This window comes from Anomalospiza imberbis, chromosome 10 (genome assembly GCF_031753505.1).
Source record: "Anomalospiza imberbis isolate Cuckoo-Finch-1a 21T00152 chromosome 10, ASM3175350v1, whole genome shotgun sequence".
NCBI lineage: Eukaryota > Metazoa > Chordata > Aves > Passeriformes > Viduidae > Anomalospiza > Anomalospiza imberbis.
In genome coordinates, this window is record NC_089690.1 from 19411380 (window position 1) to 19434469 (window position 23090).

Sequence of the window (23090 nt, forward strand, 5' to 3'; positions counted from 1 at the left end):
AACCAGAGCAACATCTTCAAGAGGGTTTTTGTGTTTTTAAAGAAATGTGCAACTCCTATTCCTGTCTTAAAAACTTGACAAGCTAGCAGTCAGTCTCACAGCAGAAAAAGACACCTATTTTTAGCAGTGTTTGAAATACAGATCCTGATTTCCTCAGTTCAGTAGTTTATCTAAAACATCCAACAATACATCAACCTTTCAAGGACAGAGACGGAGGCACTTGTTCAACGAGGCAAGACTTTCTTCAGTCTCAAGGCAGGACTACTGAGACAGTGCAAGCCCAGGCTGCACCTGCAGGACATCTAGCCCCAAGCTAAAAGCATTATCCTTTTTCCCCCTCGACACAAAATTCCCCAATTCACCAGGAAAATGCTATTTCAGGTCCCCCTCTGCACTCATTCCAAACAAGATCTCGCACACAGATGCATAAATAAATAAATCAGAGCAGTGTGGGGTTTTAAAAGCAGAACACAAGTTTATTTACAATCAAGTTCTTATGGGCAGCTGAATAAATAAAAACTTTGCCCCATATACTCTAATTCCCCTCTGCAGAAAGTGTCTGAACGAAAGGCTGGGTTAGAGGGAGCCTGTCAGATCAGCTTCCCCAACCCAGCCCCTCCAAAGAACACACTTCCATAGTAAAACACTATCGGGAAAGAAGAAAATAAAGTGCAAATAAAAAGGCAGTAAAACGCTGGTGGCTTGTCTTGAGGCCCAGATGATGTGGAAAGGTTTGGCTGGATAAAGATATGCCAGGTAGCTCACACTCAGACACATCATGGTTTAGGGTGCCAGAAGAGGGACAGAGCTAAGACACCGTTCCGTACCACAGAGGGCTCCAGCGCAAATGGGAATATTGCACGTGTGCTCAAGAACAGGGCAAGTGGCCTGGAATTGCCAGCACCAAAACAACAGATTTGGGATGTGATGCCACTGCTCCCCTGTGTACTGACAGCCGCCAGGACAGGACGGATGAACAGAAAAAGGAACCAAACATCTGTATTCCAGGACTGAAGTCACAGGATTACTACATTCCTCATCACTGCAGCACAACTTCTACAACAACCTCAACAAGCTTAGCTCTCTCCTCACACCCAGTAATCAAACTGCCTGTGGTATAAAAAGATGGAAAAAACCTCCTATTTTGTGATGCCCAAGCTGCTGAAGGGCATTTCAACACAAGGGTGCAGAAGTACTGAAGAACAGACCGTTGCCTCAAGAACCGATACAGAGTTCACATGACAGTGCTGGAGAGCCTGTGCCAGGATCAGAACAGATCTAAACTGAGTTGATGACTCAAAGGCAGAGCTGTCAGAGCCACGGGAGACTCTTTAAAAGCTGTTCCAACACTTCAAACCGCCTAGGACGTGTTTCCGGATCTTCTCGCCCCATGCCTGAACTAGGCCACCAGAACAGAACACAGGAGACAGAACATGCTTTAAGTTAGCATACACAATTACTTCTTTCCAAAGTTTCCACCTCAGAAGTGCTGTAGGTACATTTGTGTGACAGGATATTTGGCACAGCTGTCTGGTGAGGAATCCCGCTAGTATCTTCAGCTCCACGTGGTGCATAGATACTGCAAGTAAAGGCATGACTAAGTAGTATTTTCCATCTACAACAGCTAATCCCATTCTGAGTCCGAGTGCCACAGTGCAGTTATGGCCATGAGAAGTCTCTGACTCAGGCTCCTTTCTCCATTGCTTTAGAACTTCCCTCTGGAAAGCAAAGCCCATGTGCTTGTCAGTATCCTGACTCTGGATGGATCTGGGCTCGGGTCTCCATGCTGCGCAGCCACGGACCAGCAGCACCACACACAGCCTTTCACGCTCCGTCAGTCAAAACTCAGACCACAGCACAGCCTTGTTTCCTTTGTCCACGCTGACCACGTGCGCACCCGCTGGTGACCACGTGACTGCATTGATAGAAGAACTGAAAGGGAAGGCAAGAGCAAGTTTACAAGAAAGCTGAATTCCACAACAGCACTTAGCACTGAAATGAAATACTATTACCAGTTAAACCCCCCTGCCCCCCCACTTTCTCACATCTCGAGAGACTTGGCCTTTTAATAAGTCTGAGAGAGGTACAATTTCTTCAAAATGTACTGAATGCACTTTATTAGAATCATATCTCAGTTTAACAAGATAACAACTAATCTAATCTAATTCAATCTAGAGAATACTGCCATGAATCCACAAAGACTTTGCATATTAATAATTCTCACATGCCAATAAAAGTTGCAAAGCTGTTCAACTCCAACTTTTTGATAGCTCAGCAAGATCCACAACCCAGATCCCCACCCTAGACTGCATGTCCCACTTCCCTCACCTGTGATGCTTTGCAAGCGTCCTCTCCAATTTCCCAGTAAGCACATTCCAAATGTAGAGGGCCCCATCAGCTGAGCCAGCAGCCACATAGTTACCATCAGGGCTGTGAGATCAGACCAGGTGCAGAAGGCAAAGAACAATTCGCAAGTCAGCAATTTTCAGCACACATCATCATTCCACCCACAACTTCCTAAGCAAGCAACTTGGCATTAAATAGTCTTTTAGGAGTTATGTGTTATCACCTGCTAATACTAAGAGGTGAAAGCACTTTGAAATCAGAGCATTTCCAAGACATTGGATCAATATTTACAGATATACTCTGGCTTGAGCAAGAGGTAACCTTGGACAAATTACAACCTCTGCCCCATTTTTCTAGCTGTAACTGGGGACCAGTGCAGTCAAGCATCAGGAATCTCTCAGTTTAGCTGAGGACAAGTTTATCAGGTATCTTGTTTATGTCTGACCTTACCTGAACACAACTCTTGTCCAGTCAGAGCCACATTTGAATCCCTGGGCACTGGAAAATTCAAATCAGATAACTGTTAACTCATTTATGAGAAGAGATACTTACTAAAGACAATATTAAGGATTTCTGCATAGTTCAGAATAAACTCCAGCATCCCTTTATCCTAATTCATATTTCTCATACACCCTTCTCTCAATGGCACCTGAAGAAATTCTTTCCTTTAGAACACAGACTTATAAGCCAAGCTGCCTTCTTTAAAGAGAAACATGAGAAGATCCATCAGAGCAGATCTTTAATGTTTCTAGACATTCTACACAACTTTGCCATGTAGGAAAAAAAAGTGAGGAGACTGCTGTCTTCACAGAGGTCCTGAAAACCACTCCAGCACCAAGGGTAACTCACAATACAAGGTACTGAAATTCACAGTGTTCCTGTGGAGAATACACTCACCTGAATGTCTGCTTGACAGCACCAACCCGCAGATCAATGATCTTGAGTAGATCATCACGGGAACAGGTCAGAAGCTCTGTTCGCTCCGGGTTCAGGTCCAGAGCTGTGATTCTTCCCAGCAACTCCAGTTCTTTTACTATGCTTTCAGTCCTAAAGACAGAAAAAGGAAAGAAAAGAAGAAAAAAAAAAAAACAAAAAAAAAACAAAAACCATAAGAAAGCAGTGAACGAGGGTCCAGAAGCCAAACCAGTACATCAAAACTTTGATTTGTCCCAATATGGAAGAGAATAAAAAGGATTACTGGTTTATTCTTGCATTTTGTTTCTTTCCCAAGCTAGATCCCACCTTGTGGATAGCATTTCCAGCAAACAGTTAAGACACTACTTTCCTCACCACCCCACCCTAGAATACCAAGTACTGACCAATGAAAAATACTTATCAGCAAGCAGCCCGTCTTTCCAGAAAAGAAATGGCATCCCAAAAAACAAAACACAACAAAAAAAAAAAAAAAAAAAAAAAACAAACAAAACCACAAAAATCCCCCAAAGCTGTAATACCAAACAGCCTAAAAGAAGTACCAAAAGTCTCTTTAATGGCTTTTTGCTGCTTTTATAACAGTCTCCCCAGCTACCAAGCTCAGGAAGAAGAATTCCCTACTTCATATTAACTTGACAGCAAACCCATAACCACTAATACACCATAAGCTCTCCTACAATAGTTTTACCTGATGTCCCAGAAACGAATTTTCTTATCAAAATGTCCACTCATTACACACTGCTCAGTACACACGATGTCATTGCAGCTAGATCCTGCAAACACTGTTTTTATACCTAAAAAGGAGAAACCAATGGTGACACGCTTAAATTCACATTGTCCAAACTGATGAAAACTGGGACACAAAATAATCCCTAAACCCTCTCCCACCCATAGAGTGGCCACACAGAGCAGTGCCCAAGGAGTGGCACAGGGCAAACAGTCTTAAAATAATCCTGATTAAGTCTCCAACCTCTCTGCCCTCCTCAATCTCCTTTGCTGGGACTTGAAATGCTCCCATGACAGCTGCTTTACTTCCACTTCATATTTAGCCAGCTATAATTTGCTACTATTAAACAACATGAATCTGTCTCCTTGACCTATGTTTGCAATTCAGGTATCAAGGTAACTTTGAATCTCAACTGCTCTCTCAGTGCAAGCAGGTTTAAGAGCCCCCAGTAGGAGAAAACCAAGGAAACGTGGTATTTCTCCCAAAGAAAAGTCTGGATCCTAGCAATTCCTTCATTTGAGATGCTGAAATTTTTGGTATGCTTCCAAGAGACACTTCCAACCATCTCAGGGTTAAAAACCTGGCCTGGCTCCAAGTTTTTAGTGGAATACAAAAATACCAATCCCCAGACTGGTAAACAAAGAACACTCCCAAAAACAGCTGCTCTCAGTGTAATAGCATTAACAGTGCTTCCTGCACACACAGGATTTCTTATTCCAGGTAACAGGCAGAAAGAATTCAGTTACTTAAAGAATAACAGAAAATGGGATGACTGCGAGCTTTTGCTGTTTTTATACTGGCAAAAAGATTCAATAATTGATCTGACACCAGACTGCCGGGAGCATTCAGCAGAAGCACAAAACATGGATGAAAGGCAGAAGTTAGGTTTCCTTACAAACTTTGCTGCGGAGGTCCCAGAGCTTGAGGGTCCGGTCATGACTTCCCGAAACAATACGTGCATTGTCCAGCAAGAACTTGGCTGACAGAACTTTACCACTGTGACCTGTAAGGGTGTGCTGGGGACAGGAGATAGACATGGTCAATCTGAGTATTTCCACTTTCTCAAATTGTAATTTGCATGTCTCCTGCACTGCTTGGCAGAAGAAACATCTATTACAGTTAAACAGAGATCACCATTGAGTAAGAGTGTTGATTATCAGAGTCCAGCCTGGAGCTGGGAAACACAGGTCACCTTCTGCTGCAGTTTCTCCAGTTACTCACGAACCTGCCAGCTCCTTCCTCAACACTCTGTACACCTACATTTCATGGACAGATGGCAACGGCAACACAGCCTTGCAGGACAAACCAAGGGGTTAAAGCATGCTGAAAATGGAAATTGTGCCTTTCTGCTTTCATATGGAGCTTCCCTCAAGGACACAACAGTATTGAGTCTCAACTGTTATTACATCTTAAAGCCTGAAAGCTGAGACAACCAGGGATTTCAGAAAAACTCCCTACAGCAGGCTTCTTTAAGTGCAGAGGGAGGCTCTCTGGGGTTGAGAACATGAACCACGTTGACTTAGAATTGCTCAACATTTATATACTAAATCACAAAACAGACAATGAATTACCGAAGCAAGAGTTATGGAAAACAAGACAGAAATTTTTGTAGATAGTTAAGATTTTTTTAAAAATACTCAACAGAATATTAAATTATATAAAACAATCTGGGCTTGGGGAAACACAAAAGAAAAGTCCTAAAGAATGGAAAGAAATGGGAGCTAAGTTTGAGAAAAAAACAAAAACTGACACACAAAACATCATCCCAAAAAGACCACCTTGCCTTAACAAAGGAATACAAACTCCAGCACGGAGGATCTATCTTCCACTCTGCATTTCTCTTCCACCCTTGCTGCACAGCTATCACATGCAGGTATTGCATTTAGGCAGGGAGTTTTGGCAAAGTTTGCAGTGATTTCATCTTTACTATCTCCTGCTTATGTGCAAGCCATGAAGAGTCCACAGTGCTCACACTTGAAACAGAGAGGACTACTTCATCTCAGAAACAATGAGTGCACTCCAGAGAATTACAGGAAGATTATGTGAATGTTTACAATTGTAACTGACTTTTTGCAGTGAGTAATTTATGTCTGCTAAACTTGTATTCACTATAATTCACATACAATAGTAGGTTTTGCAGCCAAGGAGAAGGTGGAAAAGAACTGATACTCTTCACTTTCCTGAGTAGAAGGACATCTTTCCTTGACGTCTCCAAACTGAGAACTACTCAATGAATTACAGTGTATCTGTTGGTTATAACCAACACTGAAATGTCAGAAGATTTGAATGTCAAAGTAGTATCTTACTAAAATAAAAAGTTGAGGAGGAGTGTACACAGGAAATGACAATCAAAAAAGGCTCTTGGAAAGCTATGAAACTTTTCTTTTGGTCTATCAAAGGATTACTTTCACATCAGAGCCAACTGTTAGAGAAGAATATGAGTACAAAGTATTTGGGAGGAAAGGAAGAACCTTTCAAAAGACAATGAGGATGATGTCCAACATGTTGAGGCATGCTGCCTTGGACAGCCAGGCAGAGGGCTCCTTTTCAAGAATGCTGCTCCTGACTTAAAACAAAAGTCCCTCTTTGTCTTCCACAAAGCCCTTTTCAACAGCCTGTCCTTTGAGAGAGGCTGAAACACTGAGGTGGCGCTCCATAAATCATAAGCATTTAAAGTTCCCCAGAGGGGTACACAGAAGTGTACACACACTTTGTGTGGTGGGATTTTTCTAGTGGGGGGTTGTACTGGGAAATTACACAGCAACTGGAGCTTCCTGCAAGGCTGTGTGGAGATCAACAGTGTATTTTAGGTCTTGCTGTGAAGATCTTCAAGAGATAAAGAACCTCTCAACAAAAAGAACTATTAAAAGTGTCTGTAAATGCCCCATCTTCCAAAACTGCCATGTCCCCATTAAAGAAAACTGGGAATACAAGACAGAAACAACCTTGCACTGCTTTGTCTTGCAAGACTCACCCGTAATCGATTGTCATCAACTGTCCAGATTCTGCTGGCAAAGTCATTTGAAGCTGCTAAGAGGTAAGAACCCTGTAAACACAAGATTCCTTTCAAATTCCTTCTGCTAGTCAATATGCAAACCAAATTCAAATATTTCCAATAAACCACTGAAACCATATTACTGCTACTTTGTCAAAGGAAAAAAAGGAATAAAACCAAAACCACAGTAGCAAATGCCAGTATGGAAAGCTAATGTAACCCTTCCCAAAGGGCTACAGCACCTGCTTCTTACCAAAATGGAAGGGTTTGTAGAATCATGGCTATAGAGTATAACGAGAAGAATGTATACCAATTATAACAATAACCAGACCAGAAAAAGGAGACTCATCTTTCCCTTCTGCTGCAGTGAGAAAATGCATTCCAGTTTACCCTCATCAGTTGTGGAGCTGTATTCCTCTTTTTTGTTTGGTTGTTTTTCTTTTTTTTCAGAGGAAAAAAGCCCTGCATCATCTACTGCCACTGCTTAGAAAGGTCTCAGAGTGGAATTAGTCTGATTCTTGCCATTTTCATTAAAATTCTAGCATTTAAAGCTAAGATTTCAAAAATGAAATCTGCCTGAGGAGAGAGAAATCGACTTGTTCATGGCTTTAGGCTTAGGGCTCCGACAAGTCACCCATGATGGAGAATGGCCACCACAAAATTTAGGCTTGCACACCTGTCCATCACAAAAAACTTTCCTGAATCCTTGTAATCCTTTGGCAGCTCACCCAGGCAATTCTCACAGCAAATGTGTTCAAGCACCTTGCCAAACCTCAGGACTAGTTTTACCTGCAGATTAACACCACATCTCTAATGAGCTGGTCAGTGTCCAAAAGAAGGATCCTCTTGGGTGTAATTTAGCACATAGAATCACCAAATGGCAGAAATTATATCAGCTTTGTGCTATGGAAGAGGTCTCAGCAGAAAAGTCAGATCACGTGTCCAGTTAGACCAATCCAAGACCCCAAACTCCTTGAAGCAGGACTGTTGGATGCTGATCTCAGTCATGCCTCCGCTGCTCCAGGTGAACATGACTTGAGCACATCTCACACTGTCAGCAAACACTCTGCCAGCCACACCATTGCTGTGCCATGGCTGGGGAGAAACTGCTGGGAGAAGAGGGCATGGAACTGCAAGTCTTGGGATAATCAGACCTTTTACTATTCATCACAGACCTCAGTAAAGCACTTATGGAAAAAAAAAAAACTTCACAGAAATAAAGCCTCAGTGTATTTGCTCCTTCTGTGCTGTTATACCAGCTTCAGTGGAATGCTAATTTCTTACTTTAAACAAAAATCCCTAACAGCCAAGGTCTGAGCTGCATATCATCATCTGAATTGTAAAGCAAGGATCAGGATTACTGCATCTTATCAAATAAAGAACTTTTGTACAATTTCAGCTATTTTAATGTTTTAACTAATTTCTTAGGTAACTTCAATTAGAATGGAAGCAATAGTAGAGAACAACATAATTCCATTAATTTATTCCCACCCACAAACAGTGGATATTGCACAGATACTCACAGCACTATCAAATTCTATGCTGGTAATCCCAGCATTACTGCCAGAGAGGGAACCTTTGGGCTCACACCTATCTGCACAGAGAAAGATGAACAAAAACTTGAGCAATGGATTAGAGCAGAAGTTGACCCAAAGTGACCCATAATATGAGGTTTTTTTAGCATCCCACCACACCCCAAAGTAAAAAGGTTTACCTCCCAAGACTTCCCAAAGTTTAACCCTCCGGTCCATGCCTCCTGTTGCTAGTAACCGGGAGCCAGGGCTGAACTGCACCGCATTCACTTCCCCATCATGTGCATCCTGAGGAGGGGAAGGAACAGAACAGCAACCCAAAAGGGAATTAGCATACACCCATAACCCACAGATGAGAAAGCTACAGAACTTAAGGTTACACAGAATCACAGCCGTGCATCTTTCAGAGGAAATAAAGCCACAGACTGAAAATCTGCTGTGGCTGGTGGTGCACCGACAACAAAAAGGCCGATCCTTATCTGAAGAAAAAACAAAGGTACATCAAGAAAAACAGCAGCAATAACAAACTGCCAAAAGCCTTATAATGCTTCCTAAGCTTAGGCTCTTAAGTCACACCAGAAAAAAAGATAAGGAAAGGACAGGACCAAAAACAGTAACAGGTAATGTGCTGTAGGAGGAAAGTAACTTTTCATTCCTCCATCTAGAGACAGCCATGGAACATGATCCAATCAGTTCATGCAACCATGGAACAATCAAGGCAGGCTCGAGTCAAGCAGGTCTGCTAGGAAGCAGCACAGCAGATGCACTGTATTCTCTGGGTGTGTTGGTGATTCTGCAGTACAAGTGTGACAGCACCTGCTTGCAGAGGACTTGGGCTTAAGCTGTGCCTACTCTCTGCAGATGCACTGACCCCCCAGCACCCCTGCTTCTCACAGCTTAATGTTCTTAAATCTTGAACTTCAAATACCTATGAGAATTTTAAGATTAATTCCTCTTTTATTCCTCTATTCTTTTCACAGCTTTAGACTACTTACCCACACAGTATTACTACCACAATCGTAATTATTTTTTAAGTATTTTCAGTAACTGCTCTTTCAAAACCTGCTTTTCTGGAAACATGTATTTTTATAGAACTTGTTGCTTGAATGTCATCTGCCAGCTCATATTTAAGGCTAATCACATTTCAAATCTGATCTTTCTGCAAATGTAGAGGAGCCATTCACAACAAAACTAGTGAAAGGCCTTGCCTAGAAGCTATGTCTGGGAATGATTCCTGAATCGACTACCTTTTCCACCTCCTGCTTGCCTCTCCAAAGGTAAGCCCAGTCTGCTCCCCGCATTTGCCAAACCTCTGCCACAGAGCCCTTGCATTAATTCCTGGAATGCTCTGCCAGACCTAGAGATGTCTTGACCCTCTACATGGGCTCAAAATACTGGAGCTAAAGTGCAACATCTCCTCCCCTAATGCCCCCTATTCAAGCCAGCTCCAGCTCCATTTCAGTCATGACCCTACTCTCACCTGAGGTGACTTGCTACTCTCTCCATCCACAACTTCCACTACAGAATATGATAATAGGGCAGGCAAGAATACACATGCTTCCCTGCTGCAGTGAGCCACACTGATACTCTGGATGAAGAAAATCAGTCATTTAATATCCATGAAAAATCCACATCCAGATCTGGAGTGCCTAAGAAAGTTCCAGAGGCATGTTCAAACAAGCAGCTGCATTACAAGACAACTTACTTTCAGTCACACAACAATGCCCTGCACAAAAACTTAAGTTTGGCTTTATGAGTCTAAAGAACACATAAAGGAGGTCTCAGCTTGAAAACCTTTGATCATGCACAGCCAATGAAGACACCCCATTCCCATGAGCTCCTCTCCATCAGGTTTGTTGGATTACATTTGGTGCCACAACTCCTTTACTGTGGAGAACTGGACTTGAATTAATCCCAAACTGTCAGCAATCTCTTCTTCAATCACAGCTCTACTATGGCATGATAGAATAGGGACTGCTGGGAGCCAAGGAGTAATGGGGTGGAATTTCCCTGTGCCCTCAGAAAACTTCTTTGTCATCATTGACCTCAGTAAGACAGACATCAAGCACACTGACTCTGAGAAACACGTGGGGTAAGAATTAAATGGAATGAACGCTTTATTAAACTAAGAGTTCCTTCCTGTTTGGCAGCACTAATAGAAAGTCTCGGGATATCAGCTCTCACATAGGGGATTCTCTCCCTCTAAAACCAGAACAAAGAATGGCAGAGCAGAGAATTCCTTCTGTACTCACAAAGACACATATGGCAGTAGTGGGCACTCTCACTTCTTTACTGACACCTGGATGTGGCTCTGCATTATCCTGGGGTGCAGGGAATGAGGACAGAGAACGCCTCCTGAGATGAAACAAAGCAGAAACATTTTTAAATGAGAAATTAACACTGTTTATCTTGAGTCCATCCTGATGTCTACCTGTCAATTAACTACTCTGTACAGAATGTAAAAAAATGGGGGAAAGTGCTTTTAACATCTTTTTTTCATCCTATCTTTCAAAAATTACATTTTTCATACAACACTATTCACTTGTGGCTTTAGATACTTCACAGTTCACCACAGAAGTTATCTGAACTGATTACTGACCTCATTTCGGAGTAGTGTTTTAATGTTTTCAATAGGAACAGAAACATGGGACTGGCTGCAGCTCCACTGTTATGTCTAGGAAGACTCAACACTATTTCAGCACTACATCCCAGGCAGCAAAATGCTCTGTTTCAAAGCTTGGGCTGCTCCATTTAAGCAAAGACATCCACCTACTGCAGAGCTTAGCTTAGAAGGACTGGCTCCACTCTGGATACAAAGCACAGAACGCAATGACTTATTTTAATTAACCCTACTAAAGGAGCAAAGTGCAGTGGAAAGTAAGAGCAAACCCCATGTATTCTCTCCACAAAGAGGGGCTCATTGCCTCTCTCACTGTAGATAGCTTCTAACCAGAGTTATCAACTGCAGAATCTAATCAGCACAATGCAGCTGGGCTCCACGTTACTTCAATGGAATACAATCACATGCTGGACTAAGAGTGGGTAATGTTTTCACCTGGCAGTATCAGAAGACTGATGTCCCAAAAGGGGAGACTCAGACAGACTGGAGGGAAAGGTCAGAGGTCAGCACACGGCAAGATGGAAGAAACAGGAAGTTGAGGAGAACAAAAAAGAAAAAAAAAAGAAAGGCAGAAGCTAGAAGGAAGGCTGAAAATACTTGTTTGCATTCCCTGCATCACCAACATTTTGGTGTACATTGAAATCAATAAACAAAACAAGGAGGTGAAAGTGTTCTAACCTACCCAAAGATATTACTGATAGAGTCCAGAAGGCCTCCAGCTGGCTGGGAGAGTCGCTTACTGAAGGAGGGGAGGACAGGTTTAAACCTTGTGAATAGTTTCTCCACATTAAGATCAATACAAACACATTTCATAGCAACATGTCTCCGGAAAGACTCCCTCCCCTCAGACCCAGCCCAGAGACAGAACACCAAGGCAGGCATTAGTGCAAAAGTCATCAGTAACTACAACTCGGAACACTTTTTGTGGGTGAAGTTTCTTCAGTGTCCCTCAACCTCTCCCTGTGAATTGCTGGGTTTAGACAGAACAGTCTACCAAGTGGGAAATTTCAATCAAATTAATCCATGATCTCACGTAACTACCTCTTACTTTCCACTCACTGCTAGTTTAGAGAAAGAACAAGATGTATTTCATCTAGGTGAAGATTATTTTCAGCATTTCAGATAAACCCAACTATTTGCAAATAGCTATTGCTATTGTGATATCAATAATCACATTGATATCTTGTAGAGTAATGGAGGCATAAAACAACAGGCATTGTAACAGCCACATTATTAACTATATAGTTTTAAAATATTTGCTTTAAATATTAAACAAAGATTTTTCAGGCACTAGGGTAATTTAGTTAAAACATCAAAGGAAAACTAGCACATCTAAAGCATGGCAACAGAGAGTACAGCACATGAGTTTCCTACTGGTCTGGTGGAAGCATAAACTATGTTCTACCTAAAGGCACCTAGAAACCTAAGTTACATTCCCACCACGGTTCCAGCTCTACCATGCCCCTTGTTCTTCCTCAGTGACATGCTACAAGAATCTCTTGGTCACAAACCTGGACGTCCGGCTGGCAGCTCGCACCGGAGAGGTTTCCTCAGCTGTGTCAGAGGTTTCATCTGCAAGCACTTCGATATCATCATCCCTGCTGAAGTGAGAGAAAACACCTCCTTTTCAATCAGCCACTGACAGCATCAACTGACAGGATAGCACTGTTTCAGGGCCTGTCAGCGTCCATGCCCAGCACACCCCAGGTTTATGAAGCTGTAGCAACACACAGGTAGATCCAGATAACACACACTGATGCAACTGCCAGAGATGTAATTCCACACACAGTATTAGAAAATAGATATAGACAGCAACTAAATTTCAGGCTTTTTCCTTCCAGCTGCCAATTCCACTTCACTGACAGCAGTGCTGGATTTCCACATCCCCTTGTTTCTGTTTTCAGACCTCCTTTTCAGATTCTCTTTACTACAGGCATCCTATTTCAGCCCGTAGCACTAACTACATACAGCCTTGTAACAACCCACCACACCTGAGCAAGGCTGCACTGCAGAGTGAATGACATTTGCTGGAGCAGTTACAGAACAACAAAAACCTGAGTTACTGCAACACCAAGTATAGGTGATATCAGCACCTTTTTTGCTGTTTCTAAACAAGCAAGTGTTAAAGAAAGCACAAGAGGTTAATTGAATTTTCCAGCTTCACCTACACCAAAGACACCCTGATACTTTCTACACTGCTGTATTTCAGGTGCAGTACCATTAAGTGTGAGAGCTGTTTTTGCTCACTCCATTAAAGTGCTGGTGGTCAGCTGAACACAAGTGTGAGGTTCCAACCCATGTACAATGAATTAATCCAGCTAAATTACTCAGCCAGTGCTGAAGACATCCTCCATTAGTCACCATGGGCTGTGACAGCCTAGTATTCCTTCCTTCAATGATGATTTTTCCTCCACTACTGATTTTGCAGACCAAACTATTTTTAAATACACTTTACTAATGTTATTTGACTGAAGAGAAGTTTAAATTCAACATTTAAATAACCAATTTGTGCCATCAGATAACACTCAGCTGCAAAAGCATTTAAAAGGACGAAACCAACTAATTTCTTATTTCAGAATATAGCTGCATTTTCAATTCTGAGATTTTGGAGGAGAGTATACATGAAAAGACTATAGAAAATATATTTGCTGATTGAATGTATCAGGCTGGTGTTTCAAGAAAATACTATCAAGTTCTGCCAATATTCATTTTTTAAAATCTAATGTTTCTGCTACTAAAACTATGTGTAGCAAAAGAACTTTCCAAGTTAACAATGTATTTTTAAGTAAATATAAACACCGGAGCACACCCCTGAAATGGTGTAGTTTTTCCCTTCAGTAAGCAGCACATTTACACAACACAAACCCTCTCAAATTATAAAATCATCAAGAAGAAATCAAAGCCATCTCTGAAGCAGAGTTTGAGTAGTAAACAGACAGGGTGGCTTGCGGCACAGCCCTTAATATGACTCTGTGATGCGAACATAAAGAGAAAACACCTCCAGAAAAAGCCTGCAGGCTGCTCTGGCACCACTCAGCAGGGCCCAGGAACAGAGCATCAGATGCAGTTGTTCTAGACTGGGCAAACATAAACACCCTGGTCAGCCCAGCCCAGAGCACCCACAGCTCCCACTGCCCACTTCAGCCCCCTGATCCCACACCACCCAGAACCAAACACAGCAGGGCAAGAACAAGGGACTAGAGGGATTTCTCTTCAGCTTACCAGGTAAAGTACTCCACTGTTTTTCCCTTAGACAATAAATCCCTGCCAGTATGGAAACCATGTATTTTCACCCAGGTTAATTCACTCAGTACCTGTTTCTACAGGAAATCCTTGAGCATGTTTGTAGTCTAACATTTTAAAATCCAGACATCTCCAGAGTAATTGTTTCATTAAAAACTATCTTCAAGACCAAAGGCACATATCTCAGTATAAAAACATTTTTGTAACATCTACTGACCATATGAGCCATTTCTGGGACTTTCACTCCAAGCATCTATCTTCAGTCCTAAAAGAGCTCCTTCTTCTTTAAGTTCAGGTAGGGAGAGTTACTGCACATTTCTGACTTTACATGAGAAGTGCAAACACTCCTCTACATCATCCAATTTAGGAGTAACAAAGATTCCATTTATCATGCTTCTGCATAAACTGATGAAAGAGACTATAAATCAAAACTGCTTACGGTTCAACAGGCAAGGGTTCTTTGGCAGCTTCTGCCAGCTCCTTCTGCAGCCTGGCCTGGCGTCTCCTAAGAAAGAGAACCCAAGGTTATTAAAAAACAACAACATTTCCTTAATCCCATTCAAAAGGCTACCCTGCACAGCTTTGATGGGCCTCATAAGATTTAAAATTGAAAAAAAAAAACAGTACCCTGCTCTAATTTTATCCTGCTTTTCAAGATACTCTGAGCAGGAGAGGCAGTTTTCTTACCATGAGTAGCAAAGGACAAGATCACTCAAGTGAGGCAATGAGACAAAGTGAACTTACGGCCCTTTATGAACCATATGAATATGCATTAGCTTGAAGAGCAAGAACTTGCCAAAATAATGATTATGTTAGTGAAGCTAATACAAAACTGCCAGCTACTGTGAGACTTGTCAGATAGGTCAGTTTCTAGGTATCATTAGCTGGTAAGTAAGTTGAAACAATTCAGAAGAAAACTTATTTTGCAAGGAAAAAAACCCATACAAATTACTTTTGCAGTAAGTTTTACACAGCTCAGTCTCATGGCAGATGCTCATTCTAGAGGAATGCAAAAAAAACCACTGAAGTTAGTCAAATCAAAAAATTATAAAATTAGGAGCAGTATAAGATGCAATATGAACAAGAGAAGTCCAAATCTAATACTAGCAAAACCCCACAGTTTCTATCTGTTTTATGACCTTCAGCACACAGTTAAATGCTGCTGAAGAAACAAAAGAACATGTTTTATTCATTTAAAAGACAGGAATGTTTTCACTAAGTGTCAGTCTGTGTTGGCTGGAAAAAGTAAGCTCTGGACTCTCACTGTGATGTGCAAGAATAGAGATCTCAGAGGTCAAAAACTAAATCTGGTTTTATCCTATGCACTCATAACTGAAAAAATCAGTTTTATCTAACAAAGGTCATGGATCTCACCTTGAATCCTTTTCATTTTCTGCATTCAAACGATTGGCTTCTTGTGCTTTCTCTGCCATCCAACGTGAGACCAGCTCCTGGTTGTCTTCAGTAGTTTTCCTTAGTTTCTCCTCCAAGGCATTGAAGGTGATCTGGAGAGCATCATATTCATCTTTCAGTGTCTGATTAGCTCGCTCAAGATCTTGCAGTTTGCTACGCAATTCCTGGCACTCTGTTTCCAGTTCAGAAATCTTTTGCAAATACTCTGCAATCCTGGAATGGCAACAAAACATACAAAACCATGAGGACCTCCTTTGGGACCTGTGCCATCTTCCTTGTGCTGTTTGCACAACGCCTCACAAAGGCAGTTTTAGCCCAGGGCTAAGACTCCTAGAGATTATAACTCCAATAAAGAACTCCATCAGAAGTCTGGCCACAGACAAAACAGTTCTTACTCACTTGGCTTCATTCATCTGCATCTCTTTGTCCTTCTGCTGCATTTGGTTGTTCAAATCAATTACAGACTGGGCCAGCTGGAGAGAGGAGAAAATTGCATTACAAACTGCAGGGATGTCAGTGGATAACATACTGAGCAGCTTTCAGTGCAACCACAGACTAATCTAGAATTAAAAGCATGGATCACACATTTCAGGTCTTTTTTTACCCCAGCTTTCTATCCAGATCTGCTATACAGGTCATTAAATCAGAGAATCCACTTTCAAAAATGAATTGTCAAGAAGCTGCTGTCCTTTGATGTCTCTCTCTCTTCCCTCAAAAAGTTTCATTAATAGTCAGATCAAACAAAATGTATATTAGGAAGAAATTTTAGTAGTGGAAAAATCAATACAGAAATTAAAAATTGTCAAGTAAGTAAACAAATGAGTACTGGCAACCAAGAAACAAATCATCCTGTTAGAGCCAGGACAGCCATTTCAGGAGACACACAGCTCTCACTGTGAACACACGTGCCACCAAGAGTTTTCTCACAGAGGAAGTTGCTGGTGGAGTGCCTGGAGAGCACAGGGAACAGTGAGGCAGAGGCCAATGCTGCCAAGCTGCAGCTGCCAGCTCATAGCTTACCCTGCAGCACAGCCTCAGCTGCCCGGAAGAAAGAAGACTGATTTCTGGGAAGAGTGCCTGCCTGTCTAAGTGGTTTTAGGACACCAGGTAGGGAGCAAAGAAAGTATTTTGAGTGGCCTAACCACTTGGTGCACACCTCCTAGAGAAAACAGTCTCCTCTTTGGAAAGCTCAGAATTGCTGACACTGGAGCTTCTCCATACCTCCAGTGGGGTGTGATCAGAAGAGCACGATAGCATATTTCAGGCCATTCACACCTTTTCCTTATCAAAGTGTGAGTCCCATTCAGCTTTCAGACTCCTTCAGTCCACTGCTGTACTTTTAACAATGCAATTCTGCTGCTGAAATTCCCTATCTCCTGGTCAAAAAAAAAAATCTACAAAACACAAATCCAACACACCTGGCTTTTCCTCTCCTCCAGGCCCAAGTGTAATTGTTACAGAACTCCTGGGCTCTGAACCAGCACTCGCTTTCCAGTCTAGCACCATGGCTCTTTCAGCCCTGGCTGGTGCTGCAGAGTGAGACCAGTGAAACCACACACAGCCCCCTATGCCCCATTCATTCTATGTCTTTCCAAGTTATTAGTGGTCATATACAGCTCAGTGGCCCACATCAGTTCCTTCCTCCTCTAATACAACTAAAAACCTATTAATTAAGCAGAAAATTCAGCACTTAATAATCATGCTATGCTGATAATGTGAGCTCTCATCTCCTGGTGACAGTACTACAGACCAGCCTGTGTCTGGTTGATTTTAATCATCAAAAATTGGGGAAGCTTAAAAAGGCTCTAGATGAAAGGAGGAAAAAATGATGATTAATGAGCCCGGTAAAATCATGGTCAGGCTCCCAAAAGGCCACATATGGACCACAGAGAACTTAAGTCTTTCCAACCTCGCCACGTTTCTTGTGCAGCTCAGTCAGCTCCTCTTGGTGCTTTATCTTCAGCTGGGCCAGTTCCTGCAGCTGAGCGTCGTTCCATGTGCTATCATGTCCTGGGCTGCAATTGGACAGAGAAGAAGAGATGTCCCAAACTAGAATCCAGTTGTTTCTGTGCCTTTGCCAGGGTCCCGCCATTGCCTCCTTTGGAAGCTCTGTACACCAGGGACAAAGGTGATTCGTAACAAACCAAATCACACAGTACTGGAAAGTTACATCTCCTGAGCACTACATTCACTTTTTGTACATTTCTAAATCAGAATTCAAATTCTAAGGGAAGATAACTAGCGTTTTCTTAAATCTGCATGAAGACATCTGAGTCTTGAAAGTACCCTCTCTAAATTCTGGAACAATTACAAATATTTGACCACCCTGATTTGCTCTGGAGGGAGCTGGTAGACCTTGAAGATGAAAGATGTCTGGAGAGGGTACAGAACCAAAAATCAGGAAACCAAGGGAATATTCCCAGGCTCTTGGGTTTACAGTCTCAGGTGTGACAAGTCACTCCTCCATTGGCCTGACTATATTCTTTTTGTGCATAAGTTTTAAGTGGTTACTAATTGTGTTTGTCAACACTACTACTGTGAGATAATCTTGAATTTTTAAGTATCAGAACATTTATATCACCCTCCTCCCCAAACAACTACAGAATGTAACATTCCTGTCTCTGTGCTTTCAGAGACATCACTCATGTCTCTGAAAGCAGAGAGACAGGAACAGAGAAAACCAAGCTTTTTAAAAAGCATATACACACACAGACTCTGAGCACATTATCAGCTGTATTTTGAATATAGCTTTTAGAGCTTTTTAAAAAAGTCATAATTTTAACTTCAACACCATTTTATCAGACAAACAGAACAAGGTAATTGCATCCTTTTCTGCAGTCATTTTGTGTTGTAACAGTCCAGGGAGACACAGATAATCCATCCAAATGCCTCACAGTGATACCAGTAACCTAATGTTCTTCTCAAAAAACAACCAACCAGCCCCTCACTGAACTAAAGCTGCACTAACTCCATTTCAAAAATAATGTGTGCAGACATGAAACCAAGTCCTGTGGTAATATCCAACACATCCTATAGCTCCAGCCACATATACCTCTACAGCAGAACTAGATACTACTCCTTGGCCTTGATGGAAGTAAAATCACTATTCTCCAGCTATCTAGGATTAGAAAAATAATTTTGTTTCAAAAACCTGTCATATACTGAGCACAGTATCAGAGTTCAGCTGAGTATTTACTTTCAGATGCTGCTTCTGTGTCTTTCTTCTCATCCACATTTAGGCCAGCCTCATCTCTTAGACCCGGCATTCAGCCAGAACACAATTCCCGTAAACTCAAATGGTTCGAGACAGCTGCAGCCATCAGAAAGCTTTGGGAACTTTCACATGGGTGTTAACTCCAGTCTGCTGGAGTTTTGCCTGCAATTCCTGTAAACCTAGCAGTTCTTCCTTCTCTGCTATATTGATTTGTTTTGTATCCCAATTGGACATGCTTAAACAGTTCCCTGCTGTAGAGGGGTTCTGGTTTCAGGACAAGAGCAAAAAGAACCTCAACAGAGGAAGCAATTCTTACAGAAGTAGGAATTCTGAGCTCCTTGGCCCTGCCTTCTCTTCAGGTACACTGAGGGCAGAGCTGGCCAGCCCTCACCTGGAACAGACAGGCTGTCCAAGGGACAGTTCTGGCACAAGGGTTTGCTGTGCAGTCAAATGCTAGCAAAACCTTCAGCAAAATGCTACTCTCAGGATAGGACTGAAGCTTCCCATGAAATCCTGTTAAAAAGCAGGCACAAAGCACCTTCCTTTTGGCATCTGCTGCTTACTTAGGACTGACATTTTGCAATCATGGTTTATGCCTGTTCTCCCCTTTCAAGTGATGACACAGGTTGAAATAAACTAAGCCATTAAACCATCCTATACTCAATAAGAAGAGCAGAAAAACACTCTAAGTGTTACAAGGCAAACAGACCACGAGCAGCAGCTCATTGTGGTCCACCTCTGTTCCATGAGTTTGTGATAAGTCAGCTTCCTTCCCAAACCTGGCCAGATCTTTCTGTGCTGCATACCCTGAACATACTGTAACTCTGTACAGCCTTAGACACAGCTGTAAGTTATATTTAGTCCAACAGAATTTCAGTTTGTTGTGTGTGAAATCACTGTAGGGATCCAGGAGCTGTTTGTGTGAGGCATCAAACAATGGTTTAGGTTACAAGGTGTACAACAAACAGCTGCTGACAAAAAAGGAGTGTTACATACCTGATCTCATGTCTGCTCTGCATGTCATATTTTTCTGCTTGAAGTTTATCAGCCAGCACTGCATGAAGGTCTGATTTCTCCAGCAGCTTGTTATCTGCAGGAGCAAAAATCGCACTTAAGACAACCAGAAAGCAAATCCAGACGCCCATCTTCTCCTGCCTAGATCACTAGCTATGATCTAGTCCCTTTAATTACTGTGACACAGCCAAATGCTCCATGACACTCCACCACATCACTGTGTTCTCCCTCCTCTTTGATCTTAACAGGTTAAGGCACCATGCACCTACAACCCCAGGAACTCCTCATTAATCCAGAGGCTGTGTGGGACTGGTCTTATGAAAGCTTAATAGAGAAAGAGAGAGCAACTTCTCAGGTGCATTGCTCTCTGCTGAAACAGAACGAGTTCAAAGTTCAGACTCCTTACAGCTCCTCAAAGGACAGCAACCAGGAGAACAGGCCTGGCAGAGAGGCCAAACCCAGCTCCGCCGTTTGTCTTCTCCCACAGTGTGAGGGACCCCCCTTCCATCCTGACACAGCTGAGGCTGGAGAGGGGCGGGCAGGAAAGCCCTGAACAGAGAGTGCTGGCCCCTTGATAGCTCCAAATTTTACAAAAGAGCATGAGCAGAGTCAATACCACCATTGTTCTCGGTTCCACAAGCAACTGGGCAGGAATTGTGCAGACAATTCAGACATTCAATCACTGTCCAAAGCACAAAGCGCTTCAGCCTCTCAGAGAACTGAAACAACCACATATTTTCCTCTGTAGAGCAGAAATTCCCGCTTTCCTGTTATTACAGACATGTCCCAAACAGTCCCGTGAAAACGGCTCCGGCGAGGCCCCGGGGACCCTGTGGCACCACGGCTTTCCCCCTTTTGAATAAGAGGAGAAATCCCAGAATGATTCGAGCTGGAAGGGAGCACAGCGGGTCCTCAGGTCCCACCTCCCTGCTCAAGCAAGGTCATCCCAGAGCACACGGCACCAGACAGAATCCAGTTCTGCAAAAACCTCCAGACAGGTCAGACTCCACACCCTCCCCACTGAGCAGTCTCCCTGCACATACTGATGGGCAGCGGTGAGGGAGAAGAGAAGCGCTACTTCGGCCGCGCCCCCGCCGGGCCCCGCTTACACTGGGCGATGATCTCCTCGAAAGCCTGGCGCTGCAGCCGGTCCCGCCGCCGCAGCTCCTCCGCGATGTGCCTCTTCCAGGGGGGAAACCCGGCGGCGCGCAGCCCCGACGCCATCTCCGCGGCGGGCCGGGGCGGAGCGGAGCGGGCCGGGGCGGGCGGCGCGGGAGGGTCAGAGAGGCGGCGGGAGCCCCCTCACAAATAGGCCCGGGCCCGCGGCCGCGCCCCCACACCCGCCATGGCGCCGCGCTACGTCAGGGGCCCTCGCGTCGGTGCGGCGCGCCGCGACCGCGACAGAGGCTGCCCCGCCGCTGCCTGACGCCGTCCGCCCGCCTCCGGCGCCGCCGACCCCAGCACCGGCATCCCCAGGCCGGAAAGCGCCGCGCAAAATCGCGCTGTAAACGCGGAGGCGGGGTCGGCCTCAGGCGGGAGAACAGGCGCTTTCTGAGGCGAGGAGGTCCCGCGCCGCGCCATTTTGTGCCTTCCGTGCAGGCGCCATCTTGAGAGTGGCCCCGGTGCCACGTTGAGCATGGCCCTATCGCCATCTTGAGAGTGTCTGAGCCGCCATCTTGAGAGTGGCTTCGCCGCCATCTTTGGTGCTCCTGTGCCGCCATCTTGAGAGTGGGCAAGCCGCCATGTTGAGGCCGCGGCCGCCCGCAGCAGTGCATGCGCACAGGGCGCCCGCTGCGGGGTGCCATGGCCGCGCCGGGCCGGGGTGGAGCGGGCGCGTCGAGTCACAGAGCCCGAGCTTTCCGCGGTCACACCGCTCGCAGCTCAGTGTCCCCGCAGGGCCGGCAGCACTGTCTCGTGCTAGTGACACCGGCGGGGCTTTGGTGAGGTGAAGGGCTGGTGCTGCGTGACAACGAGACTGTCCGGCCTCGGCAGCTACTGCCACACCTGTACCTGCCACTGTTAAAGCACGGGTGTTGCTGTGAGTGAACATTAAACATTCATTAAGGGCTCCACAGAGAGCAGAGGGAATGTTGTACTACACTACGCAGATGCAACACACCTGCAGTGCCATTTGTTGAGTGGTCTTTGTGCTCTTTCTCTCCCTTTACAAGACACCACCACTTCCCTCATCACCTGCCGGGAGTCACGGAATAACGGGATAGGGTCAGGCTGGGAGAGCCCACAGTGGCTCATCTGGTCCCACCTCCCTGCTCCAGCAGGGCCATTCCAGAGCACAGGGCATAGGATTGTATCCAGAGCACTCTGGAATATCCCCTGTAAGGACAGTTCACACCTTTCTGGGCAATCTGTTCAGGGCTGGGGCACTGCCCTGGGAAGAAGTTCTGGCTCCGGTGCAGGAGAAACGTCTTGAGATCAGTCCCTGCCCGTTCCTCTGATGCCATTATTGGCCCCCCGGAGCAGAGCCTGGGCTCTGCACAGAGCCCTCCCTATAGACAGGGACAGACAGGGATGAAGACCGCTCTCGAGGCTGAAGAGCCCCAGCTCAACCTTCAAGGAGGGTGGTGGTGAAATGAAATGGAGCATGAGGCTTTGTAGGTAAAACTTCTTAATTTGGAACATGGCAGAAGCTACTATGCAACCTTCCCGGCACTCCCACCTTCTGGCCAGCCTCATGAAAAAGCCAAACGTTCTGTGGCAAATGTAAAAATCCATAACTCACTCCATTGCTCTACTTTCAACTGCTTAATGAGAGGAAAGATGTGTGCTAATGTCTTTACAAACAATTGGATGGGTGAAGGAATGGGTATTAATGTCTCTACTGACTTTGGGGGGCAGGTTCCTTACAGTTTGGGCTCCTGGAACAGACGAGGGTCTGCACAAAGCTGAACTTTGGGGTGAAATGCCAGGTTCAAGGGAGGAATATGAGGTCAGTGGTTTGGGAAGGCTGTACCTTGCTAGCAGCTCAGTTGATGGGGAAGGGAAGAGGGCAGCACACAGCCAGGGGTTTAGGATAAAAGGGAGGCTGCGCCTCT

At 44.2% G+C, this 23090-nt stretch overlaps 1 protein-coding gene and 2 non-coding genes across 8 annotated transcripts; all 3 read right to left on the reverse strand.

Annotated features, from left to right (window-relative positions):
* Positions 1–450: 450 nt before the first annotated feature.
* ATG16L1 (autophagy related 16 like 1) lies at positions 451–21392 on the reverse strand. Of its 6 annotated transcripts, none has more exons than XM_068201029.1 (19): positions 21147–21392; positions 20020–20113; positions 17719–17824; positions 16209–16282; positions 15771–16022; positions 14836–14901; positions 12665–12751; positions 11836–11892; positions 11589–11636; positions 10786–10888; positions 8716–8821; positions 8525–8595; positions 6981–7052; positions 4902–5022; positions 3968–4073; positions 3244–3393; positions 2797–2844; positions 2329–2430; positions 451–1932 (listed from the first exon to the last, which is right to left on the reverse strand). In XM_068201029.1, exons 1-19 carry the CDS (start codon positions 21259–21261, stop codon positions 1839–1841), a joined length of 1872 nt encoding a protein of 623 aa, XP_068057130.1. In that variant the 5' UTR covers positions 21262–21392; the 3' UTR covers positions 451–1838. The 6 variants fall into 6 exon arrangements, with proteins under 6 accessions (XP_068057130.1, XP_068057129.1, XP_068057132.1 ...); XM_068201028.1 differs by having other exon boundaries at positions 12665–12754; XM_068201031.1 differs by lacking the exon at positions 11589–11636.
* Positions 7915–8177, reverse strand: LOC137480299 (small Cajal body-specific RNA 6). Its single transcript, XR_011002794.1, has one exon. It is a non-coding gene; the product is annotated as a small Cajal body-specific RNA 6 (non-coding RNA).
* Positions 10311–10579, reverse strand: LOC137480300 (small Cajal body-specific RNA 6). The gene has a single exon (XR_011002795.1). It is a non-coding gene; the product is annotated as a small Cajal body-specific RNA 6 (non-coding RNA).
* Positions 21393–23090: the final 1698 nt, after the last annotated feature.